The 26,071-nt window shown below is 49.7% G+C and overlaps 1 protein-coding gene across 3 annotated transcripts; it reads left to right on the plus strand.

Annotated features, from left to right (window-relative positions):
- On the plus strand, positions 1–22,257 carry LOC311118979 (serine/threonine-protein kinase PLK1-like). Of its 3 annotated transcripts, XM_084193727.1 has the most exons (11): positions 1–237; positions 333–712; positions 1,147–1,315; positions 1,700–1,844; positions 2,537–2,630; positions 6,252–6,474; positions 10,801–10,944; positions 14,455–14,532; positions 16,102–16,256; positions 20,592–20,774; positions 21,203–22,257. In XM_084193727.1, exons 2-11 carry the CDS (start codon positions 350–352, stop codon positions 21,392–21,394), a joined length of 1,746 nt encoding a protein of 581 aa, XP_084049853.1. In that variant the 5' UTR covers positions 1–237; positions 333–349; the 3' UTR covers positions 21,395–22,257. The 3 variants fall into 3 exon arrangements, with proteins under 3 accessions (XP_084049853.1, XP_084049852.1, XP_084049854.1); XM_084193726.1 differs by having other exon boundaries at positions 1–712; XM_084193728.1 differs by lacking the exon at positions 1–237 and having other exon boundaries at positions 260–712; positions 10,804–10,944.
- Positions 22,258–26,071: the final 3,814 nt, after the last annotated feature.

Here is a 26,071-nt window from a genome sequence, read left to right on the forward strand (position 1 = left end):
AGTCGACGCTGTTGTTAAACGAAGAGCAAATAACAGCGGGGAAACAAATTTATCATTATTATTTTTTTGCCACTACTATTAAATTATATTTGGTCAAATCTATCGGTTCTTGGGCAATCGTGTACGCTACACGTTCACGGCTTATTTTAAGCAAAACAGTTTGTTAACTTTGGGGCACCTGAATGGTTGGGTTTTGATTTGAATTCAGTGGTTTGCTCGAAGGTGGATGGTAGTGAGGTAGGTAGCCAAACTTTTTGCATTTTTATTTCTTTTAAATTGTCGTTTTTAGATTGTCAAACTTGTTTCTTATTTTCTGCCTTCGTAAACTGAAGAGCACGTTTACATCAATATGAGTGCACCGGTAGCCAAGGCGGCGAATCCGTCGACGCATGTTGACCCCAAATCGGCACCTCTCAAAGAGATCCCAGATATCCTTGTGGATCCCCGGACAATGAAAAGGTACACTCGGGGAAGATTTCTCGGTAAGGGAGGGTTCGCCAAATGCTACGAAATCACAGACATGGACACCAAAGAGGTGTTCGCCGGTAAAGTCGTCCCCAAATCCATGATTCTCAAGCCTCACCAGAGGGAGAAGATGACTTCCGAAATCGCCATTCACAAGAGTCTCGACAACCCGCACGTCGTGGGATTTCACGGCTTTTTCGAGGACGACGACTTCGTTTATGTGGTTTTGGAAATCTGCAGGCGAAGGGTGAGTGGATTTGTTGACTGATTACTTAGGTAAGTTGTCTTTGCTAACAACGTATTTTGCTAGTTACTGTAGCTAGCTAACCATTTCCTAATCTAGGAAAGGAAATCCACCGGTCAACATGGCTAGTTACTTGATTTGACAATACTTTGTTGTTAACCACAGCTTGCCCACAAGTTGACTGACTAGCATTGCATAAATAACTAGGTTTATAGCTTTGTGCTTTTGAATGAAAGTTATTTACAACTTTGCACTTAAAAGTAGTAGTTAGCCCTTTTGATGATTTTGTGCAAACTGTACTGAAAGCTGGTTTCTTGGCATGACAACTTTAGGCTAAGTACATGTCTCCCCAATCAGACATTCAGAAGTAAACCCTAAGAATACAAGTTAACCTAGCTATATAAAATAGTCGTTAACCCCCCGTGTTCTGTCCCCAGTCTCTGTTGGAGCTGCATAAGCGTCGGAAGGCGGTGACCGAGCCAGAGGCCCGCTACTACATGATGCAGCTGGTTAAAGGCTGCCAGTACCTCCACAACAACAGAGTGATACACAGAGACCTGAAACTAGGAAACATCTTCCTCAGTGACGACATGGATGTCAAGATAGGTAGGTTCACACGCACTCTGTGTGCGACACACTCCAGAATGTACAAAATAAAAAAATAAATTACATTATTTAGCAGACGCTCTTATCCAGAGCGACTTACATGAGCAATTAGGGTTAAGTGCCTTGCTTAAGGGCACATCGACAGATTTTTCACCTAGTCGGCTCGGGGATTAGAACCAGCGACCTTTCGGTTACTGGCACAACGCTCTTACCCACTAAGCTACCTGCCGACCATGTACACCACACACTTGGCGGTCCGGTTCTTCACTTCTCCACGGTGACTATGGTCTCACAACACGAAGAGTTTGGCAAGACACACTCTATAAACACACCAGCGCCTCTGTACAGCACCTTGTCTAAACACCTGTCTCGCATCTCCCACAGGTGACTTTGGCCTGGCCACTAAGATAGAATTTGACGGCGAGCGTAAGAAGACTCTGTGTGGAACGCCTAACTACATCGCCCCGGAGGTTCTCTGTAAGAAAGGACACAGCTTCGAGGTCGACGTCTGGTCTCTGGGGTGTATCCTGTAAGTGGAACCGCAGACGATGCACAGACAGACTGACGGGGGCATGAAATGAACACCTGCCAAACCGCGGGTAGATTTTAGGTATTGGCGGGTAAAGATGTATGTTTCACCAGCCGAGTTGGCGGGTGGTCAATTTGCAGTGCGATCATTACGTTAGTGCATTAAAAAGACATGTATGAGCACATATGCGAGTTGGGCATAGAAAAATGCTGCAGCATCTGTTTTCAAAGTATTTCTGGTCACAAGAAATTCAATTGAGCGATATCACGTTACTTCTTACTAATACACTTGTTGTTGTTTTTAGAAACGTTCCAAAACATGTTATTTTTTTATGTATGTAATGACACACAGTGGGCTGGTAAAACATCCGACTGGCTGGTGGGTTTTCATCTACTTGCCACTGGCTGGTGGGTTTTCATCTACTTGCCACTGGCTGGTGGGTTTTCATCTACTTGCCACTGGCTGGTGGGTTTTCATCTACTTGCCACTGGCTGGTAGGTTTTCATCTACTTGCTACTGGCTGGTGGGTTTTCATCTACTTGCTACTGGCTGGTGGACCACCTGCCATTTTCAGCCCTGCACCAGAGATGACACACACTCATCACCTCAACATACTTTCAATACTTTATCTGGATCCCCAGTAGTGGTCTGGATTTTAAGTCTTGATCTCTCTCTCTCTCTCTCTCTCTCAGGTACACTCTGCTGGTTGGTAAACCTCCATTTGAGACGTCTTGTCTGAAGGAGACCTACAACCGTATCAAAAAGAACAACTACACAATCCCCTGGGTGAGCTAACACCACATACACCACTACTACTACACCACATACACTACTACTACTACACCACATACACCACTAAGCTATCCCCCTGGGTGGACTAACACCACATACTACTACTACACTACTAAGCTATCCCCCTGGGTGGACTAACACCACATACACTACTACACCACTACTACACCACTAAGCTATCCCCCTGGGTGGACTAACACCACATACTACTACTACTACACCACTAAGCTATCCCCCTGGGTGGACTAACACCACATACTACTACTACTACTACACCACTAAGCTATCCCCCTGGGTGGACTAACACCACATACTACTACTACTACTACACCACTAAGCTATCCCCCTGGGTGGACTAACACCACATACTACTACTACACCACTAAGCTATCCCCCTGGGTGGACTAACACCACATACTACTACTACTACTACTACTACTACGCCACTAAGCTATCCCCCTGGGTGGACTAACACCACATACTACTACTACTACTACTACACCACTAAGCTATCCCCCTGGGTGGACTAACACCACATACTACTACTACTACTACACCACTAAGCTATCCCCCTGGGTGGACTAACACCACATACTACTACACCACTAAGCTATCCCCCTGGGTGGACTAACACCACATACTACTACTACTACTACACCACTAAGCTATCCCCCTGGGTGGACTAACACCACATACTACTACTACTACACCACTAAGCTATCCCCCTGGGTGGACTAACACCACATACTACTACACCACTAAGCTATCCCCCTGGGTGGACTAACACCACATACTACTACTACTACTACTACACCACTAAGCTATCCCCCTGGGTGGACTAACACCACATACTACTACTACTACTACTACACCACTAAGCTATCCCCCTGGGTGGACTAACACCACATACTACTACTACTACACCACTAAGCTATCCCCCTGGGTGGACTAACACCACATACTACTACTACTACACCACTAAGCTATCCCCCTGGGTGGACTAACACCACATACTACTACTACTACTACTACACCACTAAGCTATCCCTCTGGGTGGACTAACACCACATACTACTACTACTACACCACTAAACTATCCCCCTGGGTGGACTAACACCACATACTACTACTACTACTACTACACCACTAAGCTATCCCCCTGGGTGGACTAACACCACATACTACTACTACTACACCACTAAGATATCCCCCTGGGTGGACTAACACCACATACTACTACTACTACACCACTAAGCTATCCCTCTGGGTGGACTAACACCACATACTACTACTACTACACCACTAAGCTATCCCCCTGGGTGGACTAACACCACATACTACTACTACTACACCACTAAGCTATCCCCCTGGGTGGACTAACACCACATACTACTACTACTACACCACTAAGCTATCCCCCTGGGTGGACTAACACCACATACTACTACTACTACACCACTAAGCTATCCCCCTGGGTGGACTAACACAACATACTACTACTACTACACCACTAAGCTATCCCCCTGGGTGGACTAACACCACATACTACTACTACTACACCACTAAGCTATCCCCCTGGGTGGACTAACACCACATACTACTACTACTACACCACTAAGCTATCCCCCTGGGTGGACTAACACCACATACTACTACTACTACACCACTAAGCTATCCCCCTGGGTGGACTAACACCACATACTACTACTACTACACCACTAAGCTATCCCCCTGGGTGGACTAACACCACATACTACTACTACTACACCACTAAGCTATCCCCCTGGGTGGACTAACACCACATACTACTACTACTACACCACTAAGATATCCCCCTGGGTGGACTAACACCACATACTACTACTACTACACCACTAAGCTATCCCCCTGGGTGGACTAACACCACATACTACTACTACTACTACTACTACACCACTAAGCTATCTCCCTGGGTGGACTAACACCACATACTACTACTACACCACTAAGCTATCCCCCTGGGTGGACTAACACCACATACTACTACTACTACTACACCACTAAGCTATCCCCCTGGGTGGACTAACACCACATACTACTACTACTACTACTACACCACTAAGCTATCCCCCTGGGTGGACTAACACCACATACTACTACTACTACTACACCACTAAGCTATCCCCCTGGGTGGACTAACACCACATACTACTACTACTACTACTACTACTACTACTACTACTACTACTACTACTACTACTACTACTACTACTACACCACTAAGCTATCCCCCTGGGTGGACTAACACCACATACTACTACTACTACACCACTAAGCTATCCCCCTGGGTGGACTAACACCACATACTACTACTACTACACCACTAAGCTATCCCCCTGGGTGGACTAACACCACATACTACTACTACTACACCACTAAGCTATCCCCCTGGGTGGACTAACACCACATACTACTACTACTACTACACCACTAAGCTATCCCCCTGGGTGGACTAACACCACATACTACTACTACTACTACACCACTAAGCTATCCCCCTGGGTGGACTAACACCACATACTACTACTACTACTACTACACCACTAAGCTATCCCCCTGGGTGGACTAACACCACATACTACTACTACTACTACTACACCACTAAGCTATCCCCCTGGGTGGACTAACACCACATACTACTACTACTACTACTACACCACTAAGCTATCCCCCTGGGTGGACTAACACCACATACTACTACTACTACACCACTAAGCTATCCCCCTGGGTGGACTAACACCACATACTACTACTACTACTACACCACTAAGCTATCCCCCTGGGTGGACTAACACCACATACTACTACTACTACTACACCACTAAGCTATCCCCCTGAGTGGACTAACACCACATACTACTACTACTACACCACTAAGCTATCCCCCTGGGTGGACTAACACCACATACTACTACTACACCACTAAGCTATCCCCCTGGGTGGACTAACACCACACACTACTACTACACCACTAAGCTATCCCCCTGGGTGGACTAACACCACATACTACTACTACTACACCACTAAGCTATCCCCCTGGGTGGACTAACACCACATACTACTACTACACCACTAAGCTATCCCCCTGGGTGGACTAACACCACATACTACTACTACACCACTAAGCTATTCCCCTGGTTGGACTAACACCACATACTACTACTACACCACTAAGGTATCCCCCTGGGTGGACTAACACCACATACTACTACTACTACACCACTAAGCTATCCCCCTGGGTGGACTAACACCACATACTACTACTACTACTACACCACTAAGCTATCCCCCTGGGTGGACTAACACCACATACTACTACTACACCACTAAGCTATCCCCCTGGGTGGACTAACACCACATACTACTACTACTACTACTACACCACTAAGCTATCCCCCTGGGTGGACTAACACCACATACTACTACTACTACACCACTAAGCTATCCCCCTGGGTGGACTAACACATTCATGACGGTGTAAAGTACCTTTTAATAGTTCAAAGGTCATCCATGCTTATGTCAGTTTTGTCACTAACGTCTCTCCCCCTTTTATTCCCCGTCTCTGTCTGTCTGCAGCAAATCAACCCAGTGGCAGCGTCTCTGATCAAGCGGATGCTCCATGCCGACCCGGCCCAGCGTCCCACCGTCTCCCAGCTGCAAACTGATGAGTTCTTCACGGGGGGGTACATCCCCCTGCGCCTCCCCACCACCTGCCTCACCGTGCCCCCACGCTTCTCCATCGCCCCCTCCTCTCTGGAGCCCAGCCAGAGACGCCCACTCACCGCTCTCAACAACCAAGGTTAGATAGATGGATGGATACACACTACATAGAACACTGTATGGTCTAGTGTTGGTCTCTCTCTCTCTTCAGCGGGGGTCTAGTGTTGGTCTCTCTCTCTCTCTCTCTCTCTCCAGCGGGGGTCTAGTGTTGGTCTCTCTCTCTCTTCAGCGGGGGTCTAGTGTTGGTCTCTCTCTCTCTCTCTCCAGCGGGGGTCTAGTGTTGGTCTATCTCTCTCTCCAGCGGGGGTCTAGTGTTGGTCTCTCTCTCTTCAGCGGGGGTCTAGTGTTGGTCTCTCTCTCTCTCCAGCGGGGGTCTAGTGTTGGTCTCTCTCTCTCTCTCTTCAGCGCGGGTCTAGTGTTGGTCTCTCTCTCTCTCTCTCCAGCGGGGGTCTAGTGTTGGTCTCTCTCTCTCTCTCTTCAGCGCGGGTCTAGTGTTGGTCTCTCTCTCTCTCTCTCCAGCGGGGGTCTAGTGTTGGTCTCTCTCTCTCTCTCTTCAGCGGGGGTCTAGTGTTGGTCTCTCTCTCTCTCCAGCGGGGGTCTAGTGTTGGTCTCTCTCTCTCTCTCTCCAGCAGGGGTCTAGTGTTGGTCTCTCTCTCTCTCTCTCCAGCGGGGGTCTAGTGTTGGTCTCTCTCTTCAGCGGGGGTCTAGTGTTGGTCTCTCTCTTCAGCGGGGGTCTAGTGTTGGTCTCTCTTCAGCGGGGGTCTAGTGTTGGTCTCTCTCTTCAGCGGGGGTCTAGTGTTGGTCTCTCTCTTCAGCGGGGGTCTAGTGTTGGTCTCTCTCTTCAGCGGGGGTCTAGTGTTGGTCTCTCTCTTCAGCGGGGGTCTAGTGTTGGTCTCTCTCTCCAGCGGGGGTCTAGTGTTGGTCTCTCTCTCTCTCCAGCGGGGGTCTAGTGTTGGTCTCTCTCTCTCTTCAGCGGGGGTCTAGTGTTGGTCTCTCTCTCCAGCGGGGGTCTAGTGTTGGTCTCTCTCTCCAGCGGGGGTCTAGTGTTGGTCTCTCTCTCTCTTCAGCGGGGGTCTAGTGTTGGTCTCTCTCTTTCTCTTCAGCGGGGGTCTAGTGTTGGTCTCTCTCTTTCTCTCCAGCGGGGGTCTAATGTTGGTCTCTCTTCAGCGGGGGTCTAGTGTTGGTCTCTCTCTCCAGCGGGGGTCTAGTGTTGGTCTCTCTCTCTCTTCAGCGGGGGTCTAGTGTTGGTCTCTCTCTCCAGCGGGGGTCTAGTGTTGGTCTCTCTCTCTCTTCAGCGGGGGTCTAGTGTTGGTCTCTCTCTTTCTCTTCAGCGGGGGTCTAGTGTTGGTCTCTCTCTCTCTCTCCAGCGGGGGTCTAGTGTTGGTCTCTCTTCAGCGGGGGTCTAGTGTTGGTCTCTCTCTCTCTCTCCAGCGGGGGTCTAGTGTTGGTCTCTCTCTTCAGCGGGGGTCTAGTGTTGTTCTCTCTCTCTTCAGCGGGGGTCTAGTGTTGGTCTCTCTTCAGCGGGGGTCTAGTGTTGGTCTCTCTCTCTCTTCAGCGGGGGGTCTAGTGTTGGTCTCTCTCTTCAGCGGGGGTCTAGTGTTGGTCTCTCTCTCTCTCTCCAGCGGGGGTCTAGTGTTGGTCTCTCTCTCTCTCTCTTCAGCGGGGGTCTAGTGTTGGTCTCTCTCTTCAGCGGGGTCTAGTGTTGGTCTCTCTTCAGCGGGGGTCTAGTGTTGGTCTCTCTCCAGCGGGGGTCTAGTGTTGGTCTCTCTCTCTCTCTCTCTCTCTCTCTTCAGCGGGGGTCTAGTGTTGGTCTCTCTCTCTCTTCAGCGGGGGTCTAGTGTTGGTCTCTCTCTCCAGCGGGGGTCTAGTGTTGGTCTCTCTCTCCAGCGGGGGTCTAGTGTTGGTCTCTCTTCAGCGGGGGTCTAGTGTTGGTCTCTCTCTCTCTTCAGCGGGGGTCTAGTGTTGGTCTCTCTCTTTCTCTTCAGCGGGGGTCTAGTGTTGGTCTCTCTCTTTCTCTTCAGCGGGGGTCTAGTGTTGGTCTCTCTCTTTCTCTTCAGCGGGGGTCTAGTGTTGGTCTCTCTCTCTCTCCAGCGGGGGTCTAGTGTTGGTCTCTCTCTCTTCAGCGGGGGTCTAGTGTTGGTCTCTCTCTCTCTCTCTCTCTCTTCAGCGGGGGTCTAGTGTTGGTCTCTCTCTCTCTTCAGCGGGGGTCTAGTGTTGGTCTCTCTCTCTCTTCAGCGGGGGTCTAGTGTTGGTCTCTCTCTCCAGCGGGGGTCTAGTGTTGGTCTCTCTTCAGCGGGGGTCTAGTGTTGGTCTCTCTTCAGCGGGGGTCTAGTGTTGGTCTCTCTCTTTCTCTTCAGCGGGGGTCTAGTGTTGGTCTCTCTCTTTCTCTTCAGCGGGGGTCTAGTGTTGGTCTCTCTCTTTCTCTTCAGCGGGGGTCTAGTGTTGGTCTCTCTCTCTTCAGCGGGGGTCTAGTGTTGGTCTCTGTCTCCAGCGGGGGTCTAGTGTTGGTCTCTCTCTTCAGCGGGGGTCTAGTGTTGGTCTCTCTCTCTCTCCAGCGGGGGTCTAGTGTTGGTCTCTCTCTCTTCAGCGGGGGTCTAGTGTTGGTCTCTCTCTCTCTTCAGCGGGGGTCTAGTGTTGGTCTCTCTCTCTCTTCAGCGGGGGTCTAGTGTTGGTCTCTCTCTTCAGCTGGGGTCTAGTGTTGGTCTCTCTCTTCAGTGGGGGTCTAGTGTTTGTCTCTCTCTCTCTCTCTCTTCAGCGGGGGTCTAGTGTTGGTCTCTCTCTCTTCAGCGGGGGTCTACTGTTGGTCTCTCCCTCTCTCTCTCTCTCTCCAGCGGGGGTCTAGTGTTGGTCTCTCTCTCTCTTCAGCGGGGGTCTAGTGTTGGGTTCTCTCTCTCTCTCCAGCGGGGGTCTAGTGTTGGGTTCTCTCTCTCTCTTCAGCGGGGGTCTAGTGTTGGTCTCTCTCTCTCTTCAGCGGGGGTCTAGTGTTGGTCTCTCTCTCTCTTCAGCGGGGGTCTAGTGTTGGTCTCTCTCTCTCTCCCCCCAGCGGGGGTCTAGTGTTGGGTTCTCTCTCTCTCTTCAGCGGGGGTCTAGTGTTGGTCTCTCTCTCTCTTCAGCGGGGGTCTAGTGTTGGTCTCTCTCTCTCTCTTCAGCGGGGGTCTAGTGTTGGTCTCTCTCTCTCTTCAGCGGGGGTCTAGTGTTGGTCTCTCTCTCTCTTCAGCGGGGGTCTAGTGTTGGTCTCTCTCTCTCTCTTCAGCGGGGGTCTAGTGTTGGTCTCTCTCTCTCTTCAGCGGGGGTCTAGTGTTGGTCTCTCTCTCTCTTCAGCGGGGGTCTAGTGTTGGTCTCTCTCTCTCTCTTCAGCGGGGGTCTAGTGTTGGTCTCTCTCTCTCTCTTCAGCGGGGGTCTAGTGTTGGTCTCTCTCTTCAGCGGGGGTCTAGTGTTGGTCTCTCTCTTCAGCGGGGGTCTAGTGTTGGTCTCTCTCTTCAGCGGGGGTCTAGTGTTGGTCTCTCTCTCCAGCGGGGGTCTAGTGTTGGTCTCTCTCTTCAGCGGGGGTCTAGTGTTGGTCTCTCTCTTCAGCGGGGGTCTAGTGTTGGTCTCTCTCTTCAGCGGGGGTCTAGTGTTGGTCTCTCTCTTCAGCGGGGGTCTAGTGTTGGTCTCTCTCTCTCTTCAGCGGGGGTCTAGTGTTGGTCTCTCTCTCTCTTCAGCGGGGGTCTAGTGTTGGTCTCTCTCTCTTCAGCGGGGGTCTAGTGTTGGTCTCTCTCTCTCTTCAGCGGGGGTCTAGTGTTGGTCTCTCTCTCTCTTCAGCGGGGGTCTAGTGTTGGTCTCTCTCTCTCTTCAGCGGGGGTCTAGTGTTGGTCTCTCTTCAGCGGAGGTCTAGTGTTGGTCTCTCTCTCTCTCTTCAGCGGGGGTCTAGTGTTGGTCTCTCTCTTCAGCGGGGGTCTAGTGTTGGTCTCTCTCTCTCTCTTCAGCGGGGGTCTAGTGTTGGTCTCTCTCTCTCTTCAGCGGGGGTCTAGTGTTGGTCTCTCTCTCTCTTCAGCGGGGGTCTAGTGTTGGTCTCTCTCTTCAGCGGGGGTCTAGTGTTGGTCTCTCTTCAGCGGAGGTCTAGTGTTGGTCTCTCTCTCTCTCTTCAGCGGGGGTCTAGTGTTGGTCTCTCTCTTCAGCGGGGGTCTAGTGTTGGTCTCTCTTCAGCGTAGGTCTAGTGTTGGTCTCTCTCTCTCTCTTCAGCGGGGGTCTAGTGTTGGTCTCTCTCTTCAGCGGGGGTCTAGTGTTGGTCTCTCTCTTCAGCGGGGGTCTAGTGTTGGTCTCTCTCTCTCTCTCCAGCGGGGGTCTAGTGTTGGTCTCTCTTCAGCGGGGGTCTAGTGTTGGGTTCTCTCTTCAGCGGGGGTCTAGTGTTGGTCTCTCTCTTCAGCAGGGACAGAGAATGTGGAACAGAAAGATGAGCCACTGCACCGAGAGATTCCAGAGGCCACAGATTGCCACCTGAGTGACATGCTGCTGCAACTCAACACCTGCAACGCTGCCAAGCCCTCCGAGAGAGGACTCATACGAATGGGTACGACACACACACTCACTTACATGGGTACGACACACACACTGCCAAGCCCTCAGAGAGAGGACTCATACGAATGGGTACGACACACACTTACATGGGTACGACACACATCCACACTGCCAAGCCCTCCGAGAGAGGACTCATACGAATGGGTACGAGACATACACACACACACACACACTGCCAAGCCCTCAGAGAGAGGACTCATACGAATGGGTACGACACACACACACTTACATGGGTACGACACACACACATACTTACATGGGTACGACACACATCCACACTACCAAGCCCTCAGAGAGAGGAGTCATTCCCATGGGGTAGCAGACATCCACACTACCAAGCCCTCAGAGAGAGGAGTCATTCCCATGGGGTAGCAGACATCCACACTACCAAGCCCTCAGAGAGAGGAGTCATTCCCATGGGGTAGGACACATCCACACTACCAAGCCCTCAGAGAGAGGAGTCATTCCCATGGGGTAGGACACATCCACACTACCAAGCCCTCAGAGAGAGGAGTCATTCCCATGGGGTAGCAGACATCCACACTACCAAGCCCTCAGAGAGAGGAGTCATTCCCATGGGGTAGGACACATCCACACTACCAAGCCCTCAGAGAGAGGAGTCATTCCCATGGGGTAGGACACATCCACACTACCAAGCCCTCAGAGAGAGGAGTCATTCCCATGGGGTAGCAGACATCCACACTACCAAGCCCTCAGAGAGAGGAGTCATTCCCATGGGGTAGCAGACATCCACACTACCAAGCCCTCAGAGAGAGGAGTCATTCCCATGGGGTAGGACACATCCACACTACCAAGCCCTCAGAGAGAGGAGTCATTCCCATGGGGTAGCAGACATCCACACTACCAAGCCCTCAGAGAGAGGAGTCATTCCCATGGGGTAGCAGACACCCACACTACCAAGCCCTCAGAGAGAGGAGTCATTCCCATGGGGTAGCAGACATCCACACTACCAAGCCCTCAGAGAGAGGAGTCATTCCCATGGGGTAGGACACATCCACACTACCAAGCCCTCAGAGAGAGGAGTCATTCCCATGGGGTAGGACACATCCACACTACCAAGCCCTCAGAGAGAGGAGTCATTCCCATGGGGTAGCAGACATCCACACTACCAAGCCCTCAGAGAGAGGAGTCATTCCCATGGGGTAGGACACATCCACACTACCAAGCCCTCAGAGAGAGGAGTCATTCCCATGGGGTAGGACACATCCACACTACCAAGCCCTCAGAGAGAGGAGTCATTCCCATGGGGTAGGACACATCCACACTACCAAGCCCTCAGAGAGGAGTCATTCCCATGGGGTAGCAGACATCCACACTACCAAGCCCTCAGAGAGAGGAGTCATTCCCATGGGGTAGGACACATCCACACTACCAAGCCCTCAGAGAGAGGAGTCATTCCCATGGGGTAGGACACATCCACACTACCAAGCCCTCAGAGAGAGGAGTCATTCCCATGGGGTAGCAGACATCCACACTACCAAGCCCTCAGAGAGAGGAGTCATTCCCATGGGGTAGGACACATCCACACTACCAAGCCCTCAGAGAGAGGAGTCATTCCCATGGGGTAGCAGACATCCACACTACCAAGCCCTCAGAGAGAGGAGTCATTCCCATGGGGTAGGACACATCCACACTACCAAGCCCTCAGAGAGAGGAGTCATTCCCATGGGGTAGGACACATCCACACTACCAAGCCCTCAGAGAGAGGAGTCATTCCCATGGGGTAGCAGACATCCACACTACCAAGCCCTCAGAGAGAGGAGTCATTCCCATGGGGTAGCAGACATCCACACTACCAAGCCCTCAGAGAGAGGAGTCATTCCCATGGGGTAGCAGACATCCACACTACCAAGCCCTCAGAGAGAGGAGTCATTCCCATGGGGTAGGACACATCCACACTACCAAGCCCTCAGAGAGAGGAGTCATTCCCATGGGGTAGCAGACATCCACACTACCAAGCCCTCAGAGAGAGGAGTCATTCCCATGGGGTAGGACACATCCACACTACCAAGCCCTCAGAGAGAGGAGTCATTCCCATGGGGTAGCAGACATCCACACTACCAAGCCCTCAGAGAGAGGAGTCATTCCCATGGGGTAGCAGACATCCACACTACCAAGCCCTCAGAGAGAGGAGTCATTCCCATGGGGTAGGACACATCCACACTACCAAGCCCTCAGAGAGAGGAGTCATTCCCATGGGGTAGCAGACATCCACACTACCAAGCCCTCAGAGAGAGGAGTCATTCCCATGGGGTAGGACACATCCACACTACCAAGCCCTCAGAGAGAGGAGTCATTCCCATGGGGTAGGAGACATCCACACTACCAAGCCCTCAGAGAGAGGAGTCATTCCCATGGGGTAGCAGACATCCACACTACCAAGCCCTCAGAGAGAGGAGTCATTCCCATGGGGTAGCAGACATCCACACTACCAAGCCCTCAGAGAGAGGAGTCATTCCCATGGGGTAGCAGACATCCACACTACCAAGCCCTCAGAGAGAGGAGTCATTCCCATGGGGTAGCAGACATCCACACTACCAAGCCCTCAGAGAGAGGAGTCATTCCCATGGGGTAGGACACATCCACACTACCAAGCCCTCAGAGAGAGGAGTCATTCCCATGGGGTAGGACACATCCACACTACCAAGCCCTCAGAGAGAGGAGTCATTCCCATGGGGTAGGACACATCCACACTACCAAGCCCTCAGAGAGAGGAGTCATTCCCATGGGGTAGGACACATCCACACTACCAAGCCCTCAGAGAGAGGAGTCATTCCCATGGGGTAGCAGACATCCACACTACCAAGCCCTCAGAGAGAGGAGTCATTCCCATGGGGTAGGACACATCCACACTACCAAGCCCTCAGAGAGAGGAGTCATTCCCATGGGGTAGGACACATCCACACTACCAAGCCCTCAGAGAGAGGAGTCATTCCCATGGGGTAGCAGACATCCACACTACCAAGCCCTCAGAGAGAGGAGTCATTCCCATGGGGTAGGACACATCCACACTACCAAGCCCTCAGAGAGAGGAGTCATTCCCATGGGGTAGGACACATCCACACTACCAAGCCCTCAGAGAGAGGAGTCATTCCCATGGGGTAGGACACATCCACACTACCAAGCCCTCAGAGAGGAGTCATTCCCATGGGGTAGCAGACATCCACACTACCAAGCCCTCAGAGAGAGGAGTCATTCCCATGGGGTAGCAGACATCCACACTACCAAGCCCTCAGAGAGAGGAGTCATTCCCATGGGGTAGGACACATCCACACTACCAAGCCCTCAGAGAGAGGAGTCATTCCCATGGGGTAGGACACATCCACACTACCAAGCCCTCAGAGAGAGGAGTCATTCCCATGGGGTAGCACACATCCCAGCATATTGACCTCTGTTAGTTATGACGTGCTGTACACAGAAACCTTAACTAAAGGTATCAGGGTTCCTCTCCCCCCCTGACGTCTAACCCCTGTGTTTCCAGAGGAGGCAGAGGACCCAGCCTGTGTCCCCATCTTCTGGATCAGCAAGTGGGTCGACTACAGCGACAAATATGGACTGGGTAAGAAGAATGAAATCCTCTGTCACTCTCTACACCCTCTGTCACTCTCTACACCCTCTGTCACTCTCTACACCCTCTGTCACTCTCTACACCCTCTGTCACTCTCTACACCCTCTGTCACCATCTACACCCTCTGTCACTCTCTACACCCTCTGTCACTCTCTACACCCTCTGTCACTCTCTACACCCTCTGTCACTCTCTACACCCTCTGTCACTCTCTACACCCTCTGTCACTCTCTACACCCTCTGTCACCATCTACACCCTCTGTCACTCTCTACACCCTCTGTCACTCTCTACACCCTATGTCACTCTCTATACCCTATGTCACTGTGCTGTAAACCCTATGTCACTATCTAAACCCTATGTCAATGTGCTGTAAACCCTATGTCACTGTGCTGTAAACCCTATGTCACTGTGCTGTAAACCCTATGTCACTATCTAAACCCTATGTCACTGTGCTGTAAACCCTATGTCAATGTGCTGTAAACCCTATGTCACTATCTAAACCCTATGTCAATGTGCTGTAAACCCTATGTCACTGTGCTGTAAACCCTATGTCACTATCTAAACCCTATGTCAATGTGCTGTAAACCCCATGTCACTGTGCTGTAAACCCTATGTCACTATCTAAACCCTATGTCACTGTGCTGTAAACCCTATGTCACTATCTAAACCCTATGTCACTGTGCCGTAAACCCTATGTCACTATCTAAACCCTATGTCACTATCTAAACCCTATGTCAATGTGCTGTAAACCCTATGTCACTGTGCTGTAAACCCTATGTCACTATCTAAACCCTGTGTCAATGTGCTGTAAACCCTGTGTCAATGTGCTGTAAACCCTATGTCACTGTGCTGTAAACCCTATGTCACTGTGCTGTAAACCCTATGTCAATGTGCTGTAAACCCTATGTCACTATCTAAACCCTATGTCACTGTGCTGTAAACCCTATGTCACTATCTAAACCCTATGTCACTGTGCTGTAAACCCTATGTCACTGTGCTGTAAACCCTATGTCACTATCTAAACCCTATGTCAATGTGCTGTAAACCCTATGTCACTGTGCTGTAAACCCTATGTCACTATCTAAACCCTGTGTCAATGTGCTGTAAACCCTGTGTCAATGTGCTGTAAACCCTGTGTCAATGTGCTGTAAACCCTGTGTCAATGTGCTGTAAACCCTATGTCACTGTGCTGTAAACCCTATGTCACTGTGCTGTAAACCCTATGTCACTGTGCTGTAAACCCTATGTCACTGTGCTGTAAACCCTATGTCACTGTGCTGTAAACCCTATGTCACTGTGCTGTAAACCCTATGTCACTGTGCTGTAAACCCTATGTCACTGTGCTGTAAACCCTATGTCACTGTGCTGTAAACCCTATGTCACTGTGCTGTAAACCCTATGTCACTGTGCTGTAAACCCTATGTCACTGTGCTGTAAACCCTATGTCACTGTGCTGTAAACCCTATGTCTCTGTGCTGTAAACCCTATGTCACTGTGCTGTAAACCCTATGTCACTGTGATCCCCACTGAACGGCGTGTCGGGGCGCGACCTCTCTTCCAGGCTACCAGCTGTGTGACAACAGCGTCGGGGTGTTGTTTAACGACTGTACCAGGATGATCATGTACGCTGACGGAGACAGTCTTCAGTACATCGACAAGATGGCTGCTGAGAGCTACCTCAGCGTCCGCTCCTACCCAGCGACGCTATCCAAGAAGGTTAGCGATCGCTGCTAGGGGTTCTCTATGGCTGTGGCTAGCATCGGGCTAACGTTCAGATAGCGTTGGGAGAATGTCCTTGGCCTCTGGTCATCCCTCCCTAGATCACGTTGTTGAAAGGGTTAGAACCTAGCTGACCTGTGACCCCTGACCTCTGCCCTCCCTAGAGCACGTTGTTGAAAGGGTTAGAACCTAGCTGACCTGTGACCCCTGACCTCTGCCCTCCCTAGATCACGTTGTTGAAGTACTTCCGTAACTACATGTCTGTTAAAGGGTTAGAACCTAGCTGACCTGTGACCCCTGACCTCTGCCCTCCCTAGATCACGTTGTTGAAGTACTTCCGTAACTACATGTCTGTTAAAGGGTTAGAACCTAGCTGACCTGTGACCCCTGACCTCTGCCCTCCCTAGATCACGTTGTTGAAGTACTTCCGTAACTACATGTCTGTTAAAGGGTTAGAACCTAGCTGACCTGTGACCCCTGACCTCTGCCCTCCCTAGATCACGTTGTTGAAGTACTTCCGTAACTACATGTCTGTTAAAGGGTTAGAACCTAGCTGACCTGTGACCCCTGACCTCTGCCCTCCCTAGAGCACGTTGTTGAAAGGGTTAGAACCTAGCTGACCTGTGACCTCTGCCCTCCCTAGATCACGTTGTTGAAGTACTTCCGTAACTACATGTCTGTTAAAGGGTTAGAACCTAGCTGACCTGTAACCCCTGACCTCTGCCCTCCCTAGAGCACGTTGTTGAAGTATTTATTTAACTACATGTCTGTTAAAGGCTTAGAACCTAGCTGACCTGTGACCTCTGCCCTCCCTAGAGTACGTTGTTGAAAGGCTTAGAACCTAGCTGACCTGTGACCTCTGCCCTCCCTAGAGTACGTTGTTGAAAGGGTTAGAACCTAGCTGACCTGTGACCCCTGACCTCTGCCCTCCCTAGAGCACGTTGTTGAAGTACTTTAACTACATGTCTGTTAAAGGGTTAGAACCTAGCTGACCTGTGACCCCTGACCTCTGCCCTCCCTAGATCACGTTGTTGAAGTACTTCCGTAACTACATGTCTGTTAAAGGGTTAGAACCTAGCTGACCTGTGACCCCTGACCTCTGCCCTCCCTAGATCACGTTGTTGAAGTACTTCCGTAACTACATGTCTGTTAAAGGGTTAGAACCTAGCTGACCTGTAACCCCTGACCTCTGCCCTCCCTAGATCACGTTGTTGAAAGGGTTAGAACCTAGCTGACCCCTGACCTCTGCCCTCCCTAGATCACGTTGTTGAAGTACTTCCGTAACTACATGTCTGTTAAAGGGTTAGAACCTAGCTGACCTGTAACCCCTGACCTCTGCCCTCCCTAGAGCACGTTGTTGAAGTATTTATTTAACTACATGTCTGTTAAAGGCTTAGAACCTAGCTGACCTGTGACCTCTGCCCTCCCTAGAGTACGTTGTTGAAAGGCTTAGAACCTAGCTGACCTGTGACCTCTGCCCTCCCTAGAGTACGTTGTTGAAAGGGTTAGAACCTAGCTGACCTGTGACCCCTGACCTCTGCCCTCCCTAGAGCACGTTGTTGAAGTACTTTAACTACATGTCTGTTAAAGGGTTAGAACCTAGCTGACCTGTGACCTCTGACCTCTGCCCTCCCTAGATCACGTTGTTGAAGTACTTCCGTAACTACATGTCTGTTAAAGGGTTAGAACCTAGCTGACCTGTGACCCCTGACCTCTGCCCTCCCTAGATCACGTTGTTGAAGTACTTCCGTAACTACATGTCTGTTAAAGGGTTAGAACCTAGCTGACCTGTGACCCCTGACCTCTGCCCTCCCTAGAGCACGTTGTTGAAAGGGTTAGAACCTAGCTGACCTGTGACCCCTGACCTCTGCCCTCCCTAGATCACGTTGTTGAAGTACTTCCGTAACTACATGTCTGTTAAAGGGTTAGAACCTAGCTGACCTGTGACCCCTGACCTCTGCCCTCCCTAGATCACGTTGTTGAAGTACTTCCGTAACTACATGTCTGTTAAAGGGTTAGAACCTAGCTGACCTGTGACCCCTGACCTCTGCCCTCCCTAGATCACGTTGTTGAAGTACTTCCGTAACTACATGTCTGTTAAAGGGTTAGAACCTAGCTGACCTGTGACCCCTGACCTCTGCCCTCCCTAGATCACGTTGTTGAAGTACTTCCGTAACTACATGTCTGTTAAAGGGTTAGAACCTAGCTGACCTGTGACCCCTGACCTCTGCCCTCCCTAGAGCACGTTGTTGAAAGGGTTAGAACCTAGCTGACCTGTGACCTCTGCCCTCCCTAGATCACGTTGTTGAAGTACTTCCGTAACTACATGTCTGTTAAAGGGTTAGAACCTAGCTGACCTGTAACCCCTGACCTCTGCCCTCCCTAGAGCACGTTGTTGAAGTATTTATTTAACTACATGTCTGTTAAAGGCTTAGAACCTAGCTGACCTGTGACCTCTGCCCTCCCTAGAGTACGTTGTTGAAAGGCTTAGAACCTAGCTGACCTGTGACCTCTGCCCTCCCTAGAGTACGTTGTTGAAAGGGTTAGAACCTAGCTGACCTGTGACCCCTGACCTCTGCCCTCCCTAGAGCACGTTGTTGAAGTACTTTAACTACATGTCTGTTAAAGGGTTAGAACCTAGCTGACCTGTGACCCCTGACCTCTGCCCTCCCTAGATCACGTTGTTGAAGTACTTCCGTAACTACATGTCTGTTAAAGGGTTAGAACCTAGCTGACCTGTGACCCCTGACCTCTGCCCTCCCTAGATCACGTTGTTGAAGTACTTCCGTAACTACATGTCTGTTAAAGGGTTAGAACCTAGCTGACCTGTAACCCCTGACCTCTGCCCTCCCTAGATCACGTTGTTGAAAGGGTTAGAACCTAGCTGACCCCTGACCTCTGCCCTCCCTAGATCACGTTGTTGAAGTACTTCCGTAACTACATGTCTGTTAAAGGGTTAGAACCTAGCTGACCTGTAACCCCTGACCTCTGCCCTCCCTAGAGCACGTTGTTGAAGTATTTATTTAACTACATGTCTGTTAAAGGCTTAGAACCTAGCTGACCTGTGACCTCTGCCCTCCCTAGAGTACGTTGTTGAAAGGCTTAGAACCTAGCTGACCTGTGACCTCTGCCCTCCCTAGAGTACGTTGTTGAAAGGGTTAGAACCTAGCTGACCTGTGACCCCTGACCTCTGCCCTCCCTAGAGCACGTTGTTGAAGTACTTTAACTACATGTCTGTTAAAGGGTTAGAACCTAGCTGACCTGTGACCTCTGACCTCTGCCCTCCCTAGATCACGTTGTTGAAGTACTTCCGTAACTACATGTCTGTTAAAGGGTTAGAACCTAGCTGACCTGTGACCCCTGACCTCTGCCCTCCCTAGATCACGTTGTTGAAGTACTTCCGTAACTACATGTCTGTTAAAGGGTTAGAACCTAGCTGACCTGTGACCCCTGACCTCTGCCCTCCCTAGAGCACGTTGTTGAAAGGGTTAGAACCTAGCTGACCTGTGACCTCTGCCCTCCCTAGAGCACGTTGTTGAAGTACTTCCGTAACTACATGTCTGTTAAAGGGTTAGAACCTAGCTGACCTGTGACCCCTGACCTCTGCCCTCCCTAGAGCACGTTGTTGAAGTACTTCCGTAACTACATGTCTGTTAAAGGGTTAGAACCTAGCTGACCTGTGACCCCTGACCTCTGCCCTCCCTAGAGCACGTTGTTGAAGTACTTCCGTAACTACATGTCTGTTAAAGGGTTAGAACCTAGCTGACCTGTGACCCCTGACCTCTGCCCTCCCTAGAGCACGTTGTTGAAGTACTTCCGTAACTACATGTCTGTTAAAGGGTTAGAACCTAGCTGACCTGTGACCCCTGACCTCTGCCCTCCCTAGAGCACGTTGTTGAAGTACTTCCGTAACTACATGTCTGTTAAAGGGTTAGAACCTAGCTGACCTGTGACCCCTGACCTCTTCCCTCCCTAGATCACGTTGTTGAAGTACTTCCGTAACTACATGTCTGTTAAAGGGTTAGAACCTAGCTGACCTGTGACCCCTGACCTCTGCCCTCCCTAGATCACGTTGTTGAAGTACTTCCGTAACTACATGTCTGTTAAAGGGTTAGAACCTAGCTGACCTGTGACCCCTGACCTCTGCCCTCCCTAGATCACGTTGTTGAAGTACTTCCGTAACTACATGTCTGTTAAGGGTTAGAACCTAGCTGACCTGTGACCCCTGACCTCTGCCCTCCCTAGATCACGTTGTTGAAGTACTTTAACTACATGTCTGTTAAAGGGTTAGAACCTAGCTGACCTGTGACCCCTGACCTCTGCCCTCCCTAGATCACGTTGTTGAAGTACTTCCGTAACTACATGTCGGAGCACCTTCTGAAGGCGGGCGCCAACATCACGCCTCGTGACGGAGACGAGCTGGCCCGCCTGCCCTACCTCAGCCACTGGTTCAGAACCAAGTCAGCCATCGTCCTCCACCTCACCAACGGCACCGTGCAGATCAACTTCTTCCAGGTTCTCCTCCTCTGTCTCTCTCTCTGTCTCTCTCTCTCTCTCTCTCTCTCTCTCTCTCTCTCTCTCTCTCTGTCTCTCGCTCTCTGTCTCTCGCTCTCTGTCTCTCGCTCTCTCTCTCTCTCTCTCTCTGTCTCTCTCTCTCTCTCTCTCTCGCTCTCGCTCTCTGTTTCTCTCTCTCTCGCTCTCTCTCTCTCTCTCGCTCTGTTTCTCTCTCTCTCGCTCTCTCTCTCTCTCTCGCTCTGTTTCTCTCTCTCTCGCTCTCTGTCTCTCTCCTCTCTCTCCCCTCTCTCCCCTCTCTCCCCTCTCTGTCTCTCTGTCTCTCTGTCTCTCTGTCTCTGTCTCTGTCTCTCTCTCTGGCTCTCGCTCTCTGTGTCTCTGTCTCCACCCAGTGTGAGTTTAGTCTTATCTATGTCCCCTCTCTTCTATAGGACCACACCAAGTTGATCCTGTGTCCTCTGATGGGTGCGGTGTCCTTCATCGACGAGAAGAGAGAGTTCCGGACCTATAAGATGTCTCTGATTGAGGAGTTTGGCTGCTGTAAGGAGCTGGCCAGCAGGATGAGATACGCTCGGCTGATGGTGGAGAAACTGCTGGCCTGCAAGTCCTCCACGCCCCGCTAACCAATCACCCTCCTCTCTGGCCCGCAGCCTATCACAGCACACAGGAGGAGGCAGGCTGTTTATCCACTTCCCCGCTGTCTGCTGGCCAATCAGAGTGCTGGATGGAGGGGTGTTCAGGTTGTTGTGATGTCAGGACGCTGGATCTACCGACGGTCTCTGTAATGTTGAAACGCCGTCTTATTGTAGTCACACAGGTGATCAGTCTCACCCTGCCTGTCTGCCTGTCTCTCTCTCACCCTGTCTGCCTGTCTCTCACCCCGTCTGTCTGTCTGCCTGTCTCTCACCCTGTCTGTCTCTCACCCTGCCTGTCTGTCTCTCACCCTGCCTGTCTGTCTCTCACCCCGTCTGTCTGTCTGTCTCACCCTGTCTGTCTGCCTGTCTCTCACCCTGCCTGCCTGTCTCTCACCCCGTCTGTCTGTCTCTCACCCCGTCTGTCTGTCTGTCTCACCCTGTCTGTCTGCCTGTCTCTCACCCTGCCTGCCTGTCTCTCACCCCGTCTGTCTGTCTGTCTCACCCTGTCTGCCTGTCTGCCTGTCTGTCTCTCACCCTGCCTGCCTGTCTCTCACCCCGTCTGTCTGTCTGTCTCACCCTGGATGTTTGTCTGAATTGATGCCCTATCCAATGTAGTGCACTGGGTGTTGGGTGAGATGTGAAACTGACCGTGCTGACAGACGGTATCCTGTACAGGCTCTTCTCTACCTTTCCTCTTCCTCATTTTACCTGTTTTTAAATGTCTTTTTTTTTCTCTCCAACATTATTCCTCCTTCCTCTTGTACAAACTTCCAGAAGGTTTATTAAATGTTAAAGATGTTTTTAAAGTTTGAATATTCTTCCACATTAATAAAGTATTGAAAGAGGTTGTTACTGGTTGTTTTTGTTGACTTGAAGCAGACTAAACCCCAAAGCATCATAAAACAGGAAGAGGATCCAACTGAACAATCAGAGGGTTTGTTACGAGAATTTCTATCTCTAATTCAACCTAAGCTTGAATCATTACCGGAGGTTGTAAGGCTCTGGTTTTAATCGTAAAATGATTCAAGGTCCACAACCAGCAAGTATTATCTGTATTTTTATTCATGGAGAGCTCTGGCGCCCAAAAACCCCATACCCTCCTGTTTTATACCCCTTGACACACAAAGGCACTTTGCTCCGCCCACCTTTAGGAGGCTTTCTTAAAGACCTTTCTCCTTCACCCTGGAATGTTTAGTCCCGCCCCCCTCTGTTAGTGGGTTGACACTACATTATAACTAACACCGGTCACACATTTATACTGTATTTGGGGTGAAATCCTTTTAGTCATTATTCTTAAAATACAAATTAATCTAACAGGGTTGTATGTTACTGTAAACCTAGAAGGATGGGGGTTGGTCTATAATGTAACCATAGAGACACGTGTGGTAACTAGGTTGAATGTTTTCGTTTCACTACACAACACCGACAACCAGCATTAGAATGAGAGATCAGGGGGTCAGCCCTAGTCCTGGGGGGTGCGGTACTGAACGACACGTTTCCCCCCTAAAACGTCCTCGGACGTACTTTTTAAGGTATGTTTTGCGGGGTGTGGCTCGTATTTAAAGGGCAGTGGCCATGCTGACGGCGTTACCCACAACCCCCTCACCGTTTTCTAACTGGTCGCGTTCAGTACAGCACAGTTTCCGTTTAATTTAATGTTTTCATAGTGAACGCAGCCGTGGTGTTAATGGCTTTTACTGTTGCCCTGGGGGGGAATCATTACTCCAGACAGAGGTAACTGAACTGAACGACTCACCTCTGTCATCATGAAGTGCTTTGAGAGGCTAGTCAAGAATCATATCAGGTAACTGAACGACTCACCTCTGTCATCATGAAGTGCTTTGAGAGGCTAGTCAAGAATCATATCAGGTAACTGAACTAAACGACTCACCTCTGTCATCATGAAGTGCTTTGAGAGGCTAGTCAAGAATCATATCAGGTAACTGAACTAAACGACTCACCTCTGTCATCATGAAGTGCTTTGAGAGGCTAGTCAAGAATCATATCAGGTAACTGAACTGAACGACTCACCTCTGTCATTAAGTGCTTTGAGAGTCAAGAATCATATCGGGTAACTGAACTAAACGACTCACCTCTGTCATCATGAAGTGCTTTGAGAGGCTAGTCAAGAATCATATCAGGTAACTGAACTAAACGACTCACCTCTGTCATCATGAAGTGCTTTGAGAGGCTAGTCAAGAATCATATCAGGTAACTGAACTAAACGACTCACCTCTGTCATCATGAAGTGCTTTGAGAGGCCAATCTGCATACCGCCCCAACAGATTCACGGATGACGCTGCACGCTGCCCTATCCCATCTGGACAAGAGGAATACCTACGTCCGAATGCTGTTCATCGACTACAGCTCAGCCTTCAGCACCATAGTACCCTCCAAGCTCATCATCATTTATTTATTTAACCTTTATTTAACCAGGCAAGTCAGTTAAGAACAAATTCTTATTTACAACGACGGCCTACAGCGGCCAAACCCCGGACGACGCTGGGCCAATTGTGCGCCGCCCTATGGGGACTCCCAATCACGGCCGGTTGTGATACAGCCTGGAACCGAACCAGGGGGTCTGTAGTGACGCCTCAAGCGCTGAGATGCAGTGCCTTAAGACCGCTGCGCCACACATATCATTAAGCTCGGGGCCCTGGGTCTGAACCCCGCCCTGTGCAACTGGGTCCTGGACTTCCTGACGGGCCGGCCCTAGGTGGTGAAGGTAGTCAACACCTCCACTGCGCTGATCCTCAACACGGGGGCCCCACAAGGATGTGTGCTTCATATGTATATACTGTATTCTAGTCATGGTTCATCCTATATAACTACTGCTGTCCACTCCATATGTATATACTGTATTCTAGTCATGGTTCATCCTATATAACTACTGCTGTCCTCTTCATATGTATATACTGTATTCTAGTCATGGTTCATCCTATATAACTACTGCTGTCCTCTTCATATGTATATACTGTATTCTAGTCATGGTTCATCCTATATAACTACTGCTGTCCACTTCATATGTATATACTGTATTCTAGTCATGGTTCATCCTATATAACTACTGCTGTCCACTTCATATGTATATACTGTATTCTAGTCATGGTTCATCCTATATAACTACTGCTGTCCACTTCATATGTATATACTGTATTCTAGTCATGGTTCATCCTATATAACTACTGCTGTCCTCTTCATATGTATATACTGTATTCTAGTCATGGTTCATCCTATATAACTACTGCTGTCCTCTTCATATGTATATACTGTATTCTAGTCATGGTTCATCCTATATAACTACTGCTGTCCACTTCATATGTATAAACTGTATTCTAGTCATGGTTCATCCTATATAACTACTGCTGTCCTCTTCATATGTATATACTGTATTCTAGTCATGGTTCATCCTATATAACTACTGCTGTCCGCTTCATATGTATATACTGTATTCTAGTCATGGTTCATCCTATATAACTACTGCTGTCCACTTCATATGTATATACTGTATTCTAGTCATGGTTCATCCTATATAACTACTGCTGTCCTCTTCATATGTATATACTGTATTCTAGTCATGGTTCATCCTATATAACTACTGCTGTCCACTTCATATGTATATACTGTATTCTAGTCATGGTTCATCCTATATAACTACTGATGTCCACTTCATATGTATATACTGTATTCTAGTCATGGTTCATCCTATATAACTACTGCTGTCCACTTCATATGTATATACTGTATTCTAGTCATGGTTCATCCTATATAACTACTGCTGTCCACTTCATATGTATATACTGTATTCTAGTCATGGTTCATCCTATATAACTACTGCTGTCCTCTTCATATGTATATACTGTATTCTAGTCATGGTTCATCCTATATAACTACTGCTGTCCACTCCATATGTATATACTGTATTCTAGTCATGGTTCATCCTATATAACTACTGCTGTACACACCTTTTCTATTAATATACTGTCCATTCTGTCTATACACACCATCATATACATTTACATTTATATTCTCTGACGTTGTTCATTCAGTACTCCTTTCACATATCCCTGTGTGATCCGGATCCTGGAGCCTTCAGTACTCCTTTCCCATATCCCTGTGTGATCCGGATCCTGAAGCCTTCAGTACTCCTTTCCCATATCCCTGTGTGATCCGGATCCTGGAGCCTTCAGTACTCCTTTCCCATATCCCTGTGTGATCCGGATCCTGAAGCCTTCAGTACTCCTTTCCCATATCCCTGTGTGATCCGGATCCTGAAGCATTCAGTACTCCTTTCCCATATCCCTGTGTGATCCGGATCCTGAAGCCTTCAGTACTACTTTCCCATATCCCTGTGTGATCCGGATCCTGGAGCCTTCAGTACTCCTTTCCCATATCCCTGTGTGATCCGGATCCTGGAGCCTTCAGTACTCCTTTCCCATATCCCTGTGTGATCCGGATCCTGAAGCCTTCAGTACTCCTTTCCCATATCCCTGTGTGATCCGGATCCTGGAGCCTTCAGTACTCCTTTCCCATATCCCTGTGTGATCCGGATCCTGGAGCCTTCAGTACTCCTTTCCCATATCCCTGTGTGATCCGGATCCTGGAGCCTTCAGTACTCCTTTCCCATATCCCTGTGTGATCCGGATCCTGGAGCCTTCAGTACTC

This window comes from Coregonus lavaretus, assembly GCF_964263955.1.
Source record: "Coregonus lavaretus genome assembly, contig: HAP1_SCAFFOLD_1433, whole genome shotgun sequence".
Classification (NCBI taxonomy): Eukaryota; Metazoa; Chordata; class Actinopteri; order Salmoniformes; family Salmonidae; genus Coregonus; species Coregonus lavaretus.